The following is a 14,534-nucleotide window of genomic DNA, read 5'->3' as shown; positions in this document are numbered from 1 at the left end:
GCGGCCATGGGAACCGCCCGCCGTCTGCCCTGCAGCACCGCCCTCCCTGCCCTGGCGGCCCGGGCCCTGCCCGACGGCGTCAGGAGGATCCCGGCGCACCGCCAGCTTAGCCGAGGGATGATCTCGGGATGGAGGGCAGGCTGAGAGGTGGGCTGTGCTGCTGGAGAGGAGAAGGAGCGGGGAGAGCTGAGAGCGGCCTGCAGTGCCTCCAGGGCTGCACGAGAGAAGGGACAGACTCTTATCAGGGTCCGCGTGACGGGACGAGGGCGATGGGTTCGGACTGAAGGAGGGCAGATTTCGGTCGATGTGAGGAAGGAGCTGCTTGCGGTGAGGCGGTGAGGCGCTGCACAGGGTGCCCAGAGGTGGTGCTGCCCCGTCCTGCACACAGCCAAGGCCAGGGGACGGGGCTCTGAGCACTGAGGAGCTGCGGTGTCCCTGTGCACTGCAGGCCAGCGCTGATGGCATTCGGGGTCTTTTCCTGCACTGCACCCGCTGGCCGTGTCCCTCAGAGCCGCAGCACTGTCACACAGGGCGGTGAGGCAGTGGAACAGGTTGCCCAAGGAGGCTGTGGATGCCCCATCCCTGCAGGCATTCAAGGCCAGGCTGGATGTGGCTCTGGGCAGCCTGGGCTGCTGGTTGGCGACCTGCACACAGCAGGGGGTTGGGACTGGATGAGCGCTGGGGGCCTTTGCAACCCAGGCCGTTCTGGGATTCTGTGATACTGATGGATTTTGGTGCTGCTCAGTTGGGTACAGCAGTGCCACTGGCTTTAAAATCCCTGTTAATGAAATCCTTCACACACCTCCTTCTGGCTGCCTCCTGCTGACCCTGAAAAACCTGTTCTGTAGTGAAGCAGAGCTATGGGAGCAGTCCTCCAACGGCTCTCTTTTGCAATAAACGAGATGCTTTAACGCTTCCAGCCCTTCACCGAAACAAAACGCCAGAAAAAAAAGAAGAAAAAAAAAAGAAAAAGAAAAAAAAGAAAAAGAAAAAAAGAAAAAGAAAAAAAAAAAGCCTTGGGCACTTTCACGGCTTTCCCGTTCCTTTCCAGAGAACCGCTGGCAACGTTCAAAGTTCTCTTTCGTTATTATTATGGGACTTGGGGTTATTTCCCAAGTGCCGGCCGCACTGAGCATACTGCGAGTCAGCGCAGTGGAGGGCACGCACCGCACGGGCACATCTGCAATATCCACGGGGCCCCGAGCTGCTCCAACCACCCTACAAACGGCACTCAGAAGCGGGGCTCACTGCTAACGGGATGCTGGCCCCGGTTTGTAAAGCCGGATTTTGTCAGCGCCCCTGAGACAAGCCGCCCCAACGCGGTGCTCCCGTCGCCACGGGACGCGGCCGGCCGCGCGTGTTGGCGCAGCTCCCACGAGGCACGCTTCCTTTCCAGGCTCGGGGAAAAGCCTCTCCCACAAACACCGTCCCGGCTGAGAAGTGAGGCGGAGTTTGGTCCCTCCCCTCCGGCAGCGCCCGGCGTTCATCCGTCCGTCCGTCCGTCCGTCTGTCCGTTCCGTGCGACGCACGGCGCCTGCAGAGGGCCGGGACACCGCAGAGGTACGGGCAGCGCTGCCCGTGGGCAACGGGGGCGGGGGGGCGGCGGTGCTGAGAGGGGCGGGGAGGAGCTGTGGTCGTACCGAGCTCCCAACCTTCTTCTTACCCCACCCAAATCCATGCGGAAGGATAAGGGGGTGGGGGGGAGCGGCTGAGCGGGGGGACGCGACGGTGCCGGACGGCTCCGCTGGGTGGGAGGAAAGGGAAACTGCGCGGTATCGAATGTGGCTTCGGGTGTCCAGGGAGCGCCCGGCACCGGGAGAGGCGAAGTGGGACGGCGTGCTGCCCTGTGTGCACTGCTAGGGCTGTCTGCACGTCCTGGGGGGCTCCGTCCCACCTGAGCTCTGAGAGCCTAGGAGATCCCAGCTCCTGTCCCAACTCCTTTAGAGCACATGGGCAGCCACAGCCCTCTCAGGACGTGTTTCCTCTGCAGTGTTCTGAGCCCCATGAGCTATCGGTGTTCATGTGCTGAGCTATGGACTGTCCCTCTGCAGAAAGATCTGCCGGACTTTACCCCCTCCTGCTCTTCTGGGCAGAAACTGGGATAGAGTATCACAGAATCACAGAACAGCGGGGATTGGAAGGGACCTCAAGGATGATGAAGCTCCAACCCCCCTGTGCCATGCAGGGCCACCAACCTCCACATTTCACAGCAGCCCAGGCTGCCCAGGGCCCCATCCAACCTGGCCTTGAACACCTCCAGGGATGGACGGGGCATCTCTGTGTAAGAGAGGTTGCAGAGTGCAACTCCCCATAACACAGCCCTGGGGATGGGGCTGACAGCAGCCCACAGCTGGGACTCACACAGGGGTCACACAGGTGCCCTCAGTGCAGCTCCAGGAATAACCAGACCTCACCCCTCTGCCTCCAGCTCTCAGTGGCGGTCAGCCGCCCCATTTGCTCCCAGGTAAATGCTGTCCTGAAGCTGTGTGTTGCTGTGTGTTGCTTTTCCCCCACACTCAGTGAATGTGTGAATCCACCCTACACTCGCAGGACTGTGATGGAGACAACTCTTGCCAAGCCTCACTGAAATGCCGGGGTTTGGAGGCTGCCTCCACGTGCAGAGTCTCTGTTGACTGGAAAAGCAGCTGAGCACAGCACATTTATATTCCAGCGACAGCCTCAGCCTTGTCGTCCCGACACAAAGACCTCAGTGTGAAGGACTCCCCTTCCAGCCCCCCCGCTGTCCCCAGGCCAGCTCCTCCCCTCCAAGCAGAGCACAGAACAGTTGGAGGAAAAAAACCTTTAAAAAGAGATGCACTGGCAGTGGTAACCCCTGGTGCACAAGTAAAGGATGTGACGGTTTCTTTCAGGGTGGAAGGACCTGAAGGTGTGAAGGTGTGGAGCCACAGGTTTCCACCCTGCCCCCACCTCCTGGGGAGCAGCCCTGTGCTATTCCCAACCCCCCGAGCAGAGCAGTGAGCCGGCTGCTGCCTGCCTGCACCCTGCTGTGGGACCCTCTGCTCTTCCTAAGGAGTGATGGCGTCGCTGTGGGCCAGAGCTCGGAAGGTGTTCATGAAAAGTCGTGCTTCAGGTAAGGAACATCTTTTCTGCATCTGTTCATAGAATCATAGAATGGCCTGGGTTGACCTCGAAGATCATCCAGTCCCAAATCATCCAGTCCCAACCCCCTGCTGTGTGCAGGTCGCCAACCAGCAGCCCAGGCTGCCCAGAGCCACATCCAGCCTGGCCTTGAATGCCTGCAGGGATGGGGCATCCACAGCCTCCTTGGGCAACCTGTTCCACTGCCTCACCACCCTCTGGGGGAAAAACTTCCTCCTCACATCCAACCTAAACCTCCCCTGGCTCACTTTAAAACCATTCCCCTTGTCCTGTCACCACCCACCCTCACAAACAGCCGTTCTCCCTCCTGTGTATCTGCTCTCTCCAAGTACTGGAAGGCCACACTGAGGTCTCCCTGCAGCCTTCTCTTCTCCAGCCTAAAACCCTGAGCAAATGCAGCCTAACAGCCTGCTTGTGATGCCGTGCCAAAAGCAGTTCTGTGAGACGAGAAGCGGTGTTCACTGGGTTATGCCAACAGGAAAGGCAATATGACACCACACGGAGCTCTTCCAAAATGTGACATTTTATTTCTTTTTTGGAACGAGGAGTAACACCCCCAGCAGCCCCAGAGCCGCCCAGCACTGATCTGCAGCCCGCCCTATGCTGTAAGGCTTCACAGGAAAACCAAGTTCGCTTTTGTTTGTTGTATTTGAGGCCCAAAGTCAAACAGTTCCCAAAATCCAGCATTTGGTCCACTGCTGACCACCCAGCATTCCCCTGCTGACACGCTGCTCTGGGCCAAAGCAGACCTTCTTGGGGCAGCGCTGCGATGAGGAGCAGGATTGGGGTGCTGCCGCACAGCCCCCGCAGCAGCAGCGGAGCCGGGCACATCAGCACAGCGGCTGCTTGGCCACGTGCAAAGCTCCTCCAGCGCTGCTCTGAGCAAGGAGCGCCGCACAGCTGCGGGCAGAGGATGAGCCCAGCACTTCTGGCTGCGTGGAAGCCCGGCAGCGTCACCGTGAGGGCTCGGGCAGTGCGGGTGCGTTCTGGGCAGAGCAGAGCAGGCCAGGCCAGGGCCGGGGGGGCTCCGGGGGCCGCAGAACGGCTCGGCGGTCTCTCAGGAGGGCTCCCCGCGCGTCGCAGCCCCGCTCCGGCCGTCTCTACGCCGCCAGGTCGAAGTCGTCGCGCTCCTGGTTGTAGTCGAGCACCTTGAGGCGCAGGCGGGAGGCGTCGGCCCAGGTGACGAAGTCCTCCATGGCGCGGGGCACGAGCAGCGCGGGGTCGGTGATCACCTCGGGCCCGACGCGGACGTGGCCCTGCTCCACGAAGGTGACGGCGTGCCGCAGGTTCTGCGCCATGCGCAGCTTCAGCAGCAGGCAGGGCAGGCGGCGGCGGCAGAACGAGGCGGCGGACACGCGCTCGCACACGGCCAGGGAGCGCCGCGAGGCCACGAGCCCCATCGCGTACAGCTTCTCCAGCAGCGCGCCGGCGCAGCGGGCGCGGAAGGCGGCGCTGGCCGGGCTCAGATCGCGCAGCCGCCGCGCCAAGGCGCGCACCTCCCGGGCCAGCGCCTTGTACCGCGCGTAGTCCTCGCGCCGCCCCACGCGGTACCGCCGCAGCGCCCGCACCTCGGCCAGGTTGCCCGGCGCCGCCTCCCAGCTCACCAGCTCCAGCCGCCGCAGCAGCTTCTGCTCGTGGTACTTCAGCTTCCGCACCATCTTGCCGCCTCCCGTGCCGCCGGGCCCTTCCGGGGAGGAGCGTCGGGGTCGCGGTCCGCCCCGCCTCCCCCGGTCCGGAGCGGGGCCGGCGGCGCTCGGCGGGCTGCCGGTGCGGGCGGAGCGGAGCCGGGCAGCGCCGTGCCGAGGTGCCGCCCCGCGGGTGGGCCGAGCGCTGTGCCGGGTGCTCGCACGGAGCCCGCCCGCCCGCCCGCCCTTCGCTCCGCTCCGCTCCTCGCGTCCCTGCGGCCGTCCCGGCGGCTCCGGGGCTCTCCTGATGCGCCGTGTTTTGTCCCCAGGTTTATCGGCGAAAGCAGCGACGGAGATGGGCGGCGGCGGCTCGGAGAAAGGCTATCGGATCCCCGCCGGGAAGGGCCCGCACGCCGTGGGCTGCACGGATCTGATGACCGGCAACGCGGCCGAGGTACGGAGCCGGGATGAGCCCAGCGGCCGGCCGTGTTTGCGTGCAGGGCTGCCGGACGCGCTCCGGCTGAACGTGCTTTTCCATCCCCGCCCAGCCCGGCACGGTGGGACGGGGCAGCCCTTAGCCGTGGGTTCCACGGACCGCAGGGCTGCACGGCTCCGCACGGCTCCCCCTGCGTGCTGTGCTCAGGAGGGTCCCGATGCGGGTCGGCGGGGCTGGGTGATGAGCGTTGCACTGCTTCAGCTGGGACAGAGGTGAGAGATGAGATGGTATCTCCGTGGAGGAGAACAGGATGTCAGTTCTGCAGTTGGTAGGGCAGAAAGACAGCACGATAAGACAGGAACGGCAATAGCCAGCTGATGGGCTTGCTCACAAGTTTCTGTTTCATATCCTCTTGCTCTTTAATCTTGCGTTGCAGTTTTGCTCCCCACACTTGTGAGGTATCACCCGCTTGCAGAGGTCAGCTATGGGTTTTGCTCTCTTCCATCTGGCTTCTCTTACAGCACCAAAAAGGGTTGGTTTCTCTTTGCAGTCAGCCCACGTCTTTTCCTTAGATAAGCAATCAGCACAGTTACAGTTCTTAGTGATAGATAATGAACCTTTCCCCTGTTCTGTTCAGCAGTTGCTCAGCAGGGGAAATTCACTGTGACTGCTCTGGGCTTGAATTAATATAATTACTTGTCTGTCTGAAGCTTTGTTGCTTTCTTCCTTCATTGCGTTTGTGTCACACATTGATGTAAGTTTAGGGGAAAGATTTTCACACAGAGTGGTGAGGTGCTGGAACAGCTGCCCAGAGAGGCTGTGGATCCCCGTCCATCCCTGGAGGTGTTCAAGGCCAGGTTGGATGGGGCCCTGGGCAGCCTGGGCTGCTGTGAGATGTGGAGGTTGGTGGCCCTGCATGTGGTGGGGGGGGTTGGAGCTCCGTGATCCTTGAGGTCCCTTCCAACCCAACCATTCTGTGATTCTGTGATTAAGGTACAGTGGAGCAGGACAGTGGGTTCAAACTGCTTGTTGCACATCCCACTGCAGACTGGGAAGTATGAGTGCAGATTGCAGTGTCTGTGGGAGATCTCCTTGCAGTGCTCTGTGCTGCAGTGTGCAGTTCACAGCAGGAGCAGAGGGATGGTGACACAGCACTGCCATCAGAGCTTAGCTTATATTGGACAATAATTTTCTTATAACATTCTCTAAATTCTCTTGAGCTGTTCTTGCAACTGAAGTCCTTCCCTGGCGTAAATCTTTTCTTTGCCATTCATCAATAAACAGCAATCTTCCCTTTTCTTTTGCTAATTCCAGGGAAGCTTTTTGCGCCTGTATTATCCATCATGCGACGACACAGATACTGAAGAGACGCCGTGGATTCCAGACAAAGAGTACTATCAGGGGCTGTCTGACTTCCTCAATATGTACCGGGTCGTGGGAGAAAGGCTTTTCCAATATTATGTTGGTAAGAGTGCTTTTGGTCCCCAAAGCATTTGCAGAATTGGACTGATTCTCAGACGACCTCTCTGAGGCCCAGTCTGCAGGCTATTGAGATCTCTCCTACAGAGAGGGTCTGTAGGTCTCTCGTTTAAGTAATAATGACATGCATTTCCATTTTCATGTAGGTTCAGTGACATGTCCTGCAAAATCAAATGCTGCTTTTAAGCCAGGAGAAAAATACCCACTGCTTGTTTTTTCCCATGGACTTGGAGCTTTTCGGTAAGTCTGCAGCTCGTTGGCAAACTCTTTTGGTCATCCACAGTAATGTCAGTGTCCAGGAATGGTGCTGAATGGGTCTCAGGATGGGGTGAGATCCCCGTGGGGCTGAACACGATACAAAGAACAGGCTGCTGTGTATCAGAGTGCTTCCATTGAAAACAGAGCTTGTAAATAAGGCAGGGTTGGCTTCTTTGTTTCTCCATTAAGTTTCTTTATTGTGAGAGTGGTGAGGTGCTGGAACAGCTGCCCAGAGAGACTGTGGATGCCCCGTCCATCCCTGGAGGTGTTCAAGGCCAGGTTGGATGGGGCCCTGGGCAGCCTGGGCTGCTCTGAAATGTGGAGGTTGGTGGCCCTGCATTTGGTGGGGGGGCTGGATTTTCATAGAATCATAGAATCACCAAGGTTGGAAAAGACCTAAAAGATCATCCAGTCCAACCGCTCACCTATTACCAATAGCTCCCACTAAACCACGTCCCTCAACACAACATCCAGTCTTTCCTTGAACACCCCCAGGGTCGGCGACTCCACCACCTCCCTGGGCAGCCCATTCCAGTGCCTGACCACCCTTTCTGAAAAGTAATACTTCCTAATGTCCAGCTTGAATCTCCCCTGCCGTAGCTTGAAACCATTCCCTCTGGTCCTATCACTGTTACACGAGAGAAGAGGCTGACCCCAGCTCACCACAACCTCCCTTCAGGTAGTTATAGAGAGCAATGAGGTCTCCCCTGAGCCTCCTCTTCTCCAGGCTGAACATTCCCAGCTCCTTCAGCCTCTCCTCATATGGCCTGTGTTCCAGACCCCTCACACTTTGTTGCCCTCCTTTGAACACGTTCCAGGGCCTCAATGTCTTTCTTGCAGTGAGGGGCCCAAAACTGGACACAGCACTCGAGGTGCGGCCTCACCAGAGCTGAGTACAGGGGAACAATCACCTCTCTGCTCCTGCTGGCAACACTGTTCCTGATGCAAGCCAGGATGCCATTGGCCTTCTTGGCCACCTGGGCACACTGTCGGCTCACGTTCAGCCGAGCATCAATCACTACCCCCAGGTCCATTTCCTCTACACAGTCCTCCAGCCACACCGCCCCAGGCCTGTAGCTTCGCCTGGGGTTGTTGTGGCCAAAGTGCAGGACCCGGCATTTGGTCTTGTGGAACCTCATCCCATTGGCTTCAGCCCAGCTCTCCGGCCTGTCCAGATCCCTCTATGGCCTCGCTGCCCCCAGGCAGATCCACACTTCCAGCCAATTTGGTGTCATCTGTGAATTTACTGAGGGTGCACTCGATGCCCTCATCCAGGTCATCGATAAAGATATTGAAGAGGACAGGCCCCAGCACCGACCCCTGGGGAACACCACTCACGACCGGTCGCCAGCTGGATACTTGATCCTTGAGGTCCCTTCCAACCCCGGCCATATTGTATTTTAGAGGTGTAGGTATTTATTGAGCCAGAAGGATGTTGTGAAGATGAGCTGCAACTAAAAGCAAAACAGCACCAAAAAGCAATCACCAAAAGCACCCTCTGGGAACTGACACAGGCAGCCTGCCCTGCTGGCTGAAACAGACAAAATAGAGAATGGGGGACTGGTGTGTCTGTGGCACAGTCAGTGTTTAAGGAGCTGTGCAACCAAAACAATCGTGTCCATGTGGTCACCAGCGTGTCTTTTGATTGCAGGACCATCTATTCTGCTATCTGCATAGAGATGGCTTCTCAAGGCTTTCTGGTGGCAGCTGTGGAGCACAGGTGTGTGTACTGCGTGTTACTGAGCCCTGACAGAAAGAAACTTGCTCATAATAGAACGCTTCTTGTTGTAGAGAAGAACTTTTTGTTTTGAAAGAGCAACTAACAGCTTCAGCTTCCCATTCATCTAGTTCTATTCCCACCCAGCTGAACAAAGGAAATTAATTTGAAGCCTTGAGGGAAAATTGTTGTAGGTAGTTATCGTTGTCATTCTTTAAGCACGCTCCTTTTCTCACTGTTAGTGTTGGAACCCACAGAACATAATGGTAGTTGCAGTTTTGGTGGGGTTTCTCCATTGTTTGGAAAGTCTTGTCTGCACTCAGTGGGGTGTGCAGCAGGGTTGGGAGCTTTGACTTCCTGAGACAGGTCAAAACTAAGGCTTCTTTGAACTTCTTCCCAAACCAAACGGCTACAACGTCAGACGTAACCTTTTGTTGTTATTTCAGAGATGAATCAGCTTCAGCAACATATTTCTGTAAAAAGAAGGCTGATTCTGAGCCAGAGGTGGAGCCTGCATCAAGCGTGGAGAAGGAGTGGATCTACTACAGGAAGCTCAGAGCAGGAGAGGAGGAACGCTGTGTGCGTCACAAGCAGGTACAGCCCAGGGCTGTGCTCTGCATGGGGCAGGAGAGGTGTGTGGTCAGCACTGAGTAACGCCAGCAAGGCTTTCCCTTTGGCTACATCTGCAGTCTGCTGCCATGGCTCTGTGGATATACAGAAAACTCCCGAAGATGGGAACACCAACATCTTTCTTCCATATAAAGGGGAGGCTTTGGATGGAGGAAGGAGCTGCTTGCGGTGAGGCGCTGCACAGGGTGCCCAGAGGTGGTGCTGCCCCGTCCTGCACATAGCCAAGGCCAGGGGACGGGGCTCTGAGCACTGAGGAGCTGCGGTGTCCCTGTGCACTGCAGGCCAGCGCCGATGGCCTCAAACCCTTCTGTGCTTCCATGTTAAATTGCTTCTTCAGGAAAGCTTTCTCGTGAGCTTGTGCTGCCATGCTTGGTCAGCTGTTTCACCTCTTTCTGTTTCTCTCCATATTCTGCTTCTCCTCTGTGCCTGCACAGTTCTGCTGCTCAGCCTTGTCTTTAAAGGACACAGAGTTGAATTCAGATGTCTGTGCAGCCTTAGGCATGCTTTTAGCTCTTGTTTATTGCTGGATAGCGAGATGAATCATCTCTGCTTTAAGGGGGATGTTTGCTTCGTCACCTTCAACACACTTAATGTGGTTGAAGGTACGCAGTGTAAACAGTGCAGCTTCCTGGTGATAAGCAGCATCCACGCTGGATGCCCTATAGCCATAGTGATAAGCTCTTCCAGAGACTGACCTGACCTTTAAAATGTGGGAGTGTTTTCTTCCACGCTGTGCAGACTCAAGCAGAGGAGTGTTTATCTCACTGGGCAGCAGTACGAGTGTGCTTTCCTGTGTGCATAACAACATCCTCCTAAATGGGGCTAAATATATCACACTGGAGCTTGTAAATAAACTGCGGGAGCTGGTGTCTGTATGTTTCACCAGTCAAGAATTAGGAGATGGAGATTTACTTGAAACTCAGGACGTCCTGCTGCCTGGTGCAGTCAGTTGTTCCCAAAGACTCTGCTGCTCTTCAGTTCTTTTTGAAGTTTTTCTTCTACCAAAGTATCAAAATCCAAACCACTTCTCATGCTGAACACTGAAATCCTGTGTTTGCAACAGCTTTAATACGTTTTTCACCAGTGTGTATGCATTGAAAATAGGAAGGGCTTCTAGGCTGTTTCCTGTTCCGGGTATATCCAGCATAAAGATGGCTTCGGAGCTGGGGAGATGGGGCAAAGTGATGCAATGGTGTTTGCTTACCAAAGTGAGCATGAGGAAGAGGCACAAGTCAGCCCTCCTTGTGGTTGTGTAATGTAAGCCTCTGCACATCCCTGTACCTCTGTGAGAAGTGAGACAGTGCAGGGGTTGAAGGTTTTTGGCCTGTGTTACAGGGACAAATTCCTGTGTGTGTGGAGGATCTACATAAGAGCTTCAGCATTTTTGGGCTTCCAAAATCCAGATTCCACGTTGAACAAAACCTTTCAGGCTTTTGTTTTACACAGCCGCTCTGCAGTTTGTAAGTGCTTACTGTATCAGCCACTGAGGTACAACATCAGGCTAAATGTTGTGAACAGAGGCCAGCAAAGCCAGCAGATATCCTATAACTCCCAGTTCATTCCTCTGTTCTGCCCCATCTGTGTCTCCCAGGTACAGCAGAGAGCACAGGAGTGCATCCAAGCACTCAACCTCATTCTTAAAATCAATTCAGGAGAGGAAGTGATGAATGTGCTGAACTCAGACTTTGACTGGAACCACCTGAAGGTGAGTGAGAGCTGGTAGCTTCCTTGTGTTCCATGCCCAGTAACAGTTCTGGTTTCCCTCTGCCATTTCTAAACTGCTTCTTGTAGACTATTCTGAATGTCTCACTGTAGATCTATGAACATGTTCTCAGGTCATCTGTATAGTAATGGAGCTGAAACTGTGCTCTTCCAACTTCATTAGGATCTGTTGTCTAAAAAACCACTTCAGATTGAGAAAAGAAGTAGTCTCTTACAGCAGCTGGCTTTCTTTTGGCAGGATTCTGTTGATACTAGCAGAATAGCTGTGATGGGACACTCTTTTGGTGGTGCTACAGTTATTGAGAGTCTCAGCAAAGAAATTAGATTTAGGTAAGTATGAAAAACAAAGGAAGGGACACTTGGCACCTGAGCAGGGCACCTTACCTAAGGTCCCATTAACTGGCTCTTGAAGAACAGCCGCTTGGCACATCTCATTTTCTCAGCTCATGTTTCGTTCAACTTTGGGGATATGGTGGAACTTAACAGCTCTGTCATAGTTTGTTGTGGTACCCTGAGTGCTGGCAGACCAGCAAACAGAATAATGGATGGATCCCATGAGAGTAGAAACACATTGCTACAAAATGATTCAATAATGTTTACCTATTCAGTATGCTCAGATTTTCCCCATGTCTGCTGCAAATCAAAGCTGTGTACCTGTGATAATATCCAGATGTTGTTTTGGCAGGTGTGGCATTGCCCTCGATGCATGGATGCTCCCAGTAGGCGACGACACTTACCAAAGCAGCGTGCAGCAACCACTGCTCTTTATCAACTCGGAAAAATTCCAGTGGGCTTCCAATATCTTAAAGATGAAGAAGCTAAGTTCCAATGATACAAACAAGAAAATGATCACCATCAAGTAAGTGCCATGCATCCACCATTTCTGAAACATAAGACAAGTCTTTGATTTCAAAACTTATTCTCATGTTGGAGCTGTTCAATTGCATGTGGCTGCAAGAAAGAACGACAGGCTCTACTTCTTCAAGGCTTCACATTTAAATTAAGGGGTGGCCAGCAGGGACAGGGAGGTGATTGTCCCCCCTCTACTCTGCCCTCATGAGGCCCCATCTGCAGCACTGTGTCCAGGTCTGGAGCCCCCAGTACAAGAAAGACAGGGAGCTGTTGGAGAGGGTTCAGAGGAGTAGTGCAGCACCTCCACTACAAAGACAGGCTGAGGGAGCTGGGCTGTTCAGCCTGGAGAAGAGAAGCTGCGGGGTGACCTCAGTGCAGCCTGCAGGACCTGAAGGGAGCCTACAGACAGGAGGGGAGTCAGCTCTTGGAAAGGGGAGATAACAGCAGGACAAGGGGAATGGTTTGAAGTTGAGGCAGGGCAGATTTCAGTTGGCTGTCAGGGGGAAGTTGTATGGTGTGAGAGTGGTGAGGTGCTGGAACAGCTGCCCAGAGAGGCTGTGGATCCCCGTCCATCCCTGGAGGTGTTCAAGGCCAGGTTGGATGGGGCCCTGGGCAGCCTGGGCTGCTGTGAGATGTGGAGGTTGGTGGCCCTGCATGTGGTGGGGGGGTTGAGTCACCATCCCTGGCTGTGTTTAAAAACCATTTGGATGTGGTGCTCAGGGCCATGATTTAGCAGAGGGCTGTTGGAGTTGGGGTAGGATGGTTGGGTTGTGGCTGGAATCGATGTTCTTTAAGGTGTTTTCCAACCTGAGCTATTCTATAATTCTTACAAACCTGTTGCTCATTTCTCTTTGCAGGGGATCGGTACATCAGAGCTTTCCTGATTTTACTTTTGTGAGTGGAGAAATCATTGGAAAGTTTTTCAAGTTAAAGGGAGAAATAGATCCAAATGAAGCTATTGATATATGCAATCACGCTTCATTAGCCTTCCTACAGAAACATCTGAGTAAGTGTCAGTTTATATCAAAGTACGGTGTGAATCAAAACTCAATTCCTATGAAGCTTTTATTTAATAACCGCTGTTTAGTCCAAGATCAAAAGTAAGAGCCTCATAAAAGTGAGCAGAAAAATAGCACAGAGTTTTCCTCAAGTTCTGTTATTTTTATAACTTAAGCAACTCAGAGGAAGAACATTTACATTTCAGTACCCCTGTGCTGGTGTGCACAACTGCACTCCCTACTTTCCCAAACTAGACAAGGGGGAATGGCTTTAAACTGAGACAAGGGAGGTTTAGGTTGGATGTGAGGAGGAAGTTTTTCATGCAGAGGGTGGTGAGGCAGTGGAACAGGTTGCCCAAGGAGGCTGTGGATGCCCCATCCCTGCAGGCATTCAAGGCCAGGCTGGATGTGGCTCTGGGCAGCCTGGGCTGCTGGTTGGCGACCTGCACACAGCAGGGGGTTGGGACTGGATGAGCACTGTGGGCCTTTGCAACCCAGGCCAGTCTGGGATTCATTTCTCCTACATCATTTTTCAGTATAGTGTTACTAAAGATCTGTGTAACTCATTACCATTTGGGTTTTGTTTCCCCCATTTTACAGGCCTTAAGAGAGATTTTGATAAGTGGGATTCACTTGTGGATGGCATAGGACCCAATGTTATTTCTGGTACCAACATTGACTTATCTCCAACTGAATAAGGAATACAAGGAAGTACTACAAAAGCCACGTTCACCAGGACCAACGTTGGCCACATATTGCTTGGAACTGAGATAACACTGGTCTCCTACACAGCTTTTGGGGTGTGAAACAACAACAACAAAAAAATCACAATGGAGAAAGATTTTAAGTTCAGAAGAGTTAGTGGGATTCTCTGAAATACTGCAACAGGGCAATTCTTGCTTTGCAAGCAGTTGGAATCACTTGCTGTAATTTAAACACTTCCGACCTAGAATCAACTTTGCAGAGATAAATTAGGCTCTGAGGAATTCAACTACTCAGTTTTGTCAGTCCGCAGCACCCAGCAAGTTCGGGGTTTGTTTTTTTGCCATGCAAGAAAGAGCTCCTTAATTTGATAACTACGTAAGAGTAGTTCAGCTGTGCTCCAGGAACTACTTCTCATCTGAACTTACTTCTTTTTGTGCTCATGCTGCCACACTCTCAGGTGGCTTCCATTCCAAAAGCTGCTAAAAGGGTCACTCAGAGGAAGCGTAGTTCCCCCAAGGCAGAGCTTTTACAGCAGGGCCTCCCCCATCAATCCCTCTATCACCACTATCACTGGTATTGCTGCTGATTAAACTGCAGTAGATGCACACTGCTGCTACTTGCTCCCTTTAAAAAGGGGCACACGAGCAGTGTTGGATTGCAGTGGTCTCACACAGCTGCAATACCCTCCATATACTCAACTTTGTTCAGGTGCCAGCAGATACAGTGGGCTGTGAATGGCCAAATGCAGCTCTGCTTTCTAGAGCAAAACTGCCTGGAGCTGCTACAAGGAAGGACTCGTAGAGGGGGACTACTACTGACTGTAAGGTGTTTGTTCCAAAATAAGGGTACAAGCAAGATGCAGGCAGAGCAGTTAACACTAATTAAATATTTTATATAAGTCTGACCTTAACGTGAGATTGCAATGACAGCTGCAGTCTGTTTTTCAGAATTAAATTCTTTACAGCCTACTACTGTGTCTTGTCTCTACTAAG

General features: G+C 53.8%; 2 protein-coding genes across 3 annotated transcripts; one reads left to right on the top strand and one right to left on the bottom strand.

Annotated features, from left to right (window-relative positions):
* The first annotated feature begins 27 nt into the window (after positions 1 to 27).
* On the top strand, positions 28 to 14,510 carry PLA2G7 (phospholipase A2 group VII). 2 transcript variants are annotated; one of them, XM_085218405.1, is made up of 13 exons: positions 28 to 147; positions 1,397 to 1,560; positions 2,871 to 3,091; positions 5,075 to 5,199; positions 6,496 to 6,646; positions 6,807 to 6,900; positions 8,570 to 8,638; positions 9,082 to 9,229; positions 10,857 to 10,970; positions 11,226 to 11,317; positions 11,673 to 11,846; positions 12,697 to 12,845; positions 13,438 to 14,510. In XM_085218405.1, exons 3-13 carry the CDS (start codon positions 3,037 to 3,039, stop codon positions 13,533 to 13,535), a joined length of 1,269 nt encoding a protein of 422 aa, XP_085074531.1. In that variant the 5' UTR covers positions 28 to 147; positions 1,397 to 1,560; positions 2,871 to 3,036; the 3' UTR covers positions 13,536 to 14,510. The 2 variants fall into 2 exon arrangements, with proteins under 2 accessions (XP_085074531.1, XP_085074530.1); XM_085218404.1 differs by lacking the exon at positions 28 to 147 and adding an exon at positions 1,008 to 1,270.
* Positions 3,626 to 4,890, bottom strand: IMP3 (IMP U3 small nucleolar ribonucleoprotein 3). The gene has a single exon (XM_010708189.3). The coding sequence runs from the start codon at positions 4,776 to 4,778 to the stop codon at positions 4,221 to 4,223; it is 558 nt and encodes a 185-aa protein (XP_010706491.2). The 5' UTR covers positions 4,779 to 4,890; the 3' UTR covers positions 3,626 to 4,220.
* Positions 14,511 to 14,534: the final 24 nt, after the last annotated feature.

This window comes from Meleagris gallopavo, chromosome 2, assembly GCF_905368555.1.
Source record: "Meleagris gallopavo chromosome 2, MGAL_WU_HG_1.1, whole genome shotgun sequence".
In the NCBI taxonomy this organism is placed as follows: Eukaryota; Metazoa; Chordata; class Aves; order Galliformes; family Phasianidae; genus Meleagris; species Meleagris gallopavo.
Note: the sequence above shows the minus strand (reverse complement) of the source record. Positions and strands in the feature narration are given on the sequence as shown.

Coding starts and splice junctions, on each gene's coding strand:
- PLA2G7 (XM_085218405.1), top strand. CDS start 3,037: ATGGCGTCGCTGTGGGCCAGAGCTCGGAAGGTGTTCATGAAAAGTCGT. Junction 8,639..9,081: donor GTGGCAGCTGTGGAGCACAG/GTGTGTGTACTG, acceptor TTGTTATTTCAG/AGATGAATCAGCTTCAGCAA. Junction 10,971..11,225: donor TTGACTGGAACCACCTGAAG/GTGAGTGAGAGC, acceptor TTCTTTTGGCAG/GATTCTGTTGATACTAGCAG.
- IMP3 (XM_010708189.3), bottom strand. CDS start 4,778: ATGGTGCGGAAGCTGAAGTACCACGAGCAGAAGCTGCTGCGGCGGCTG.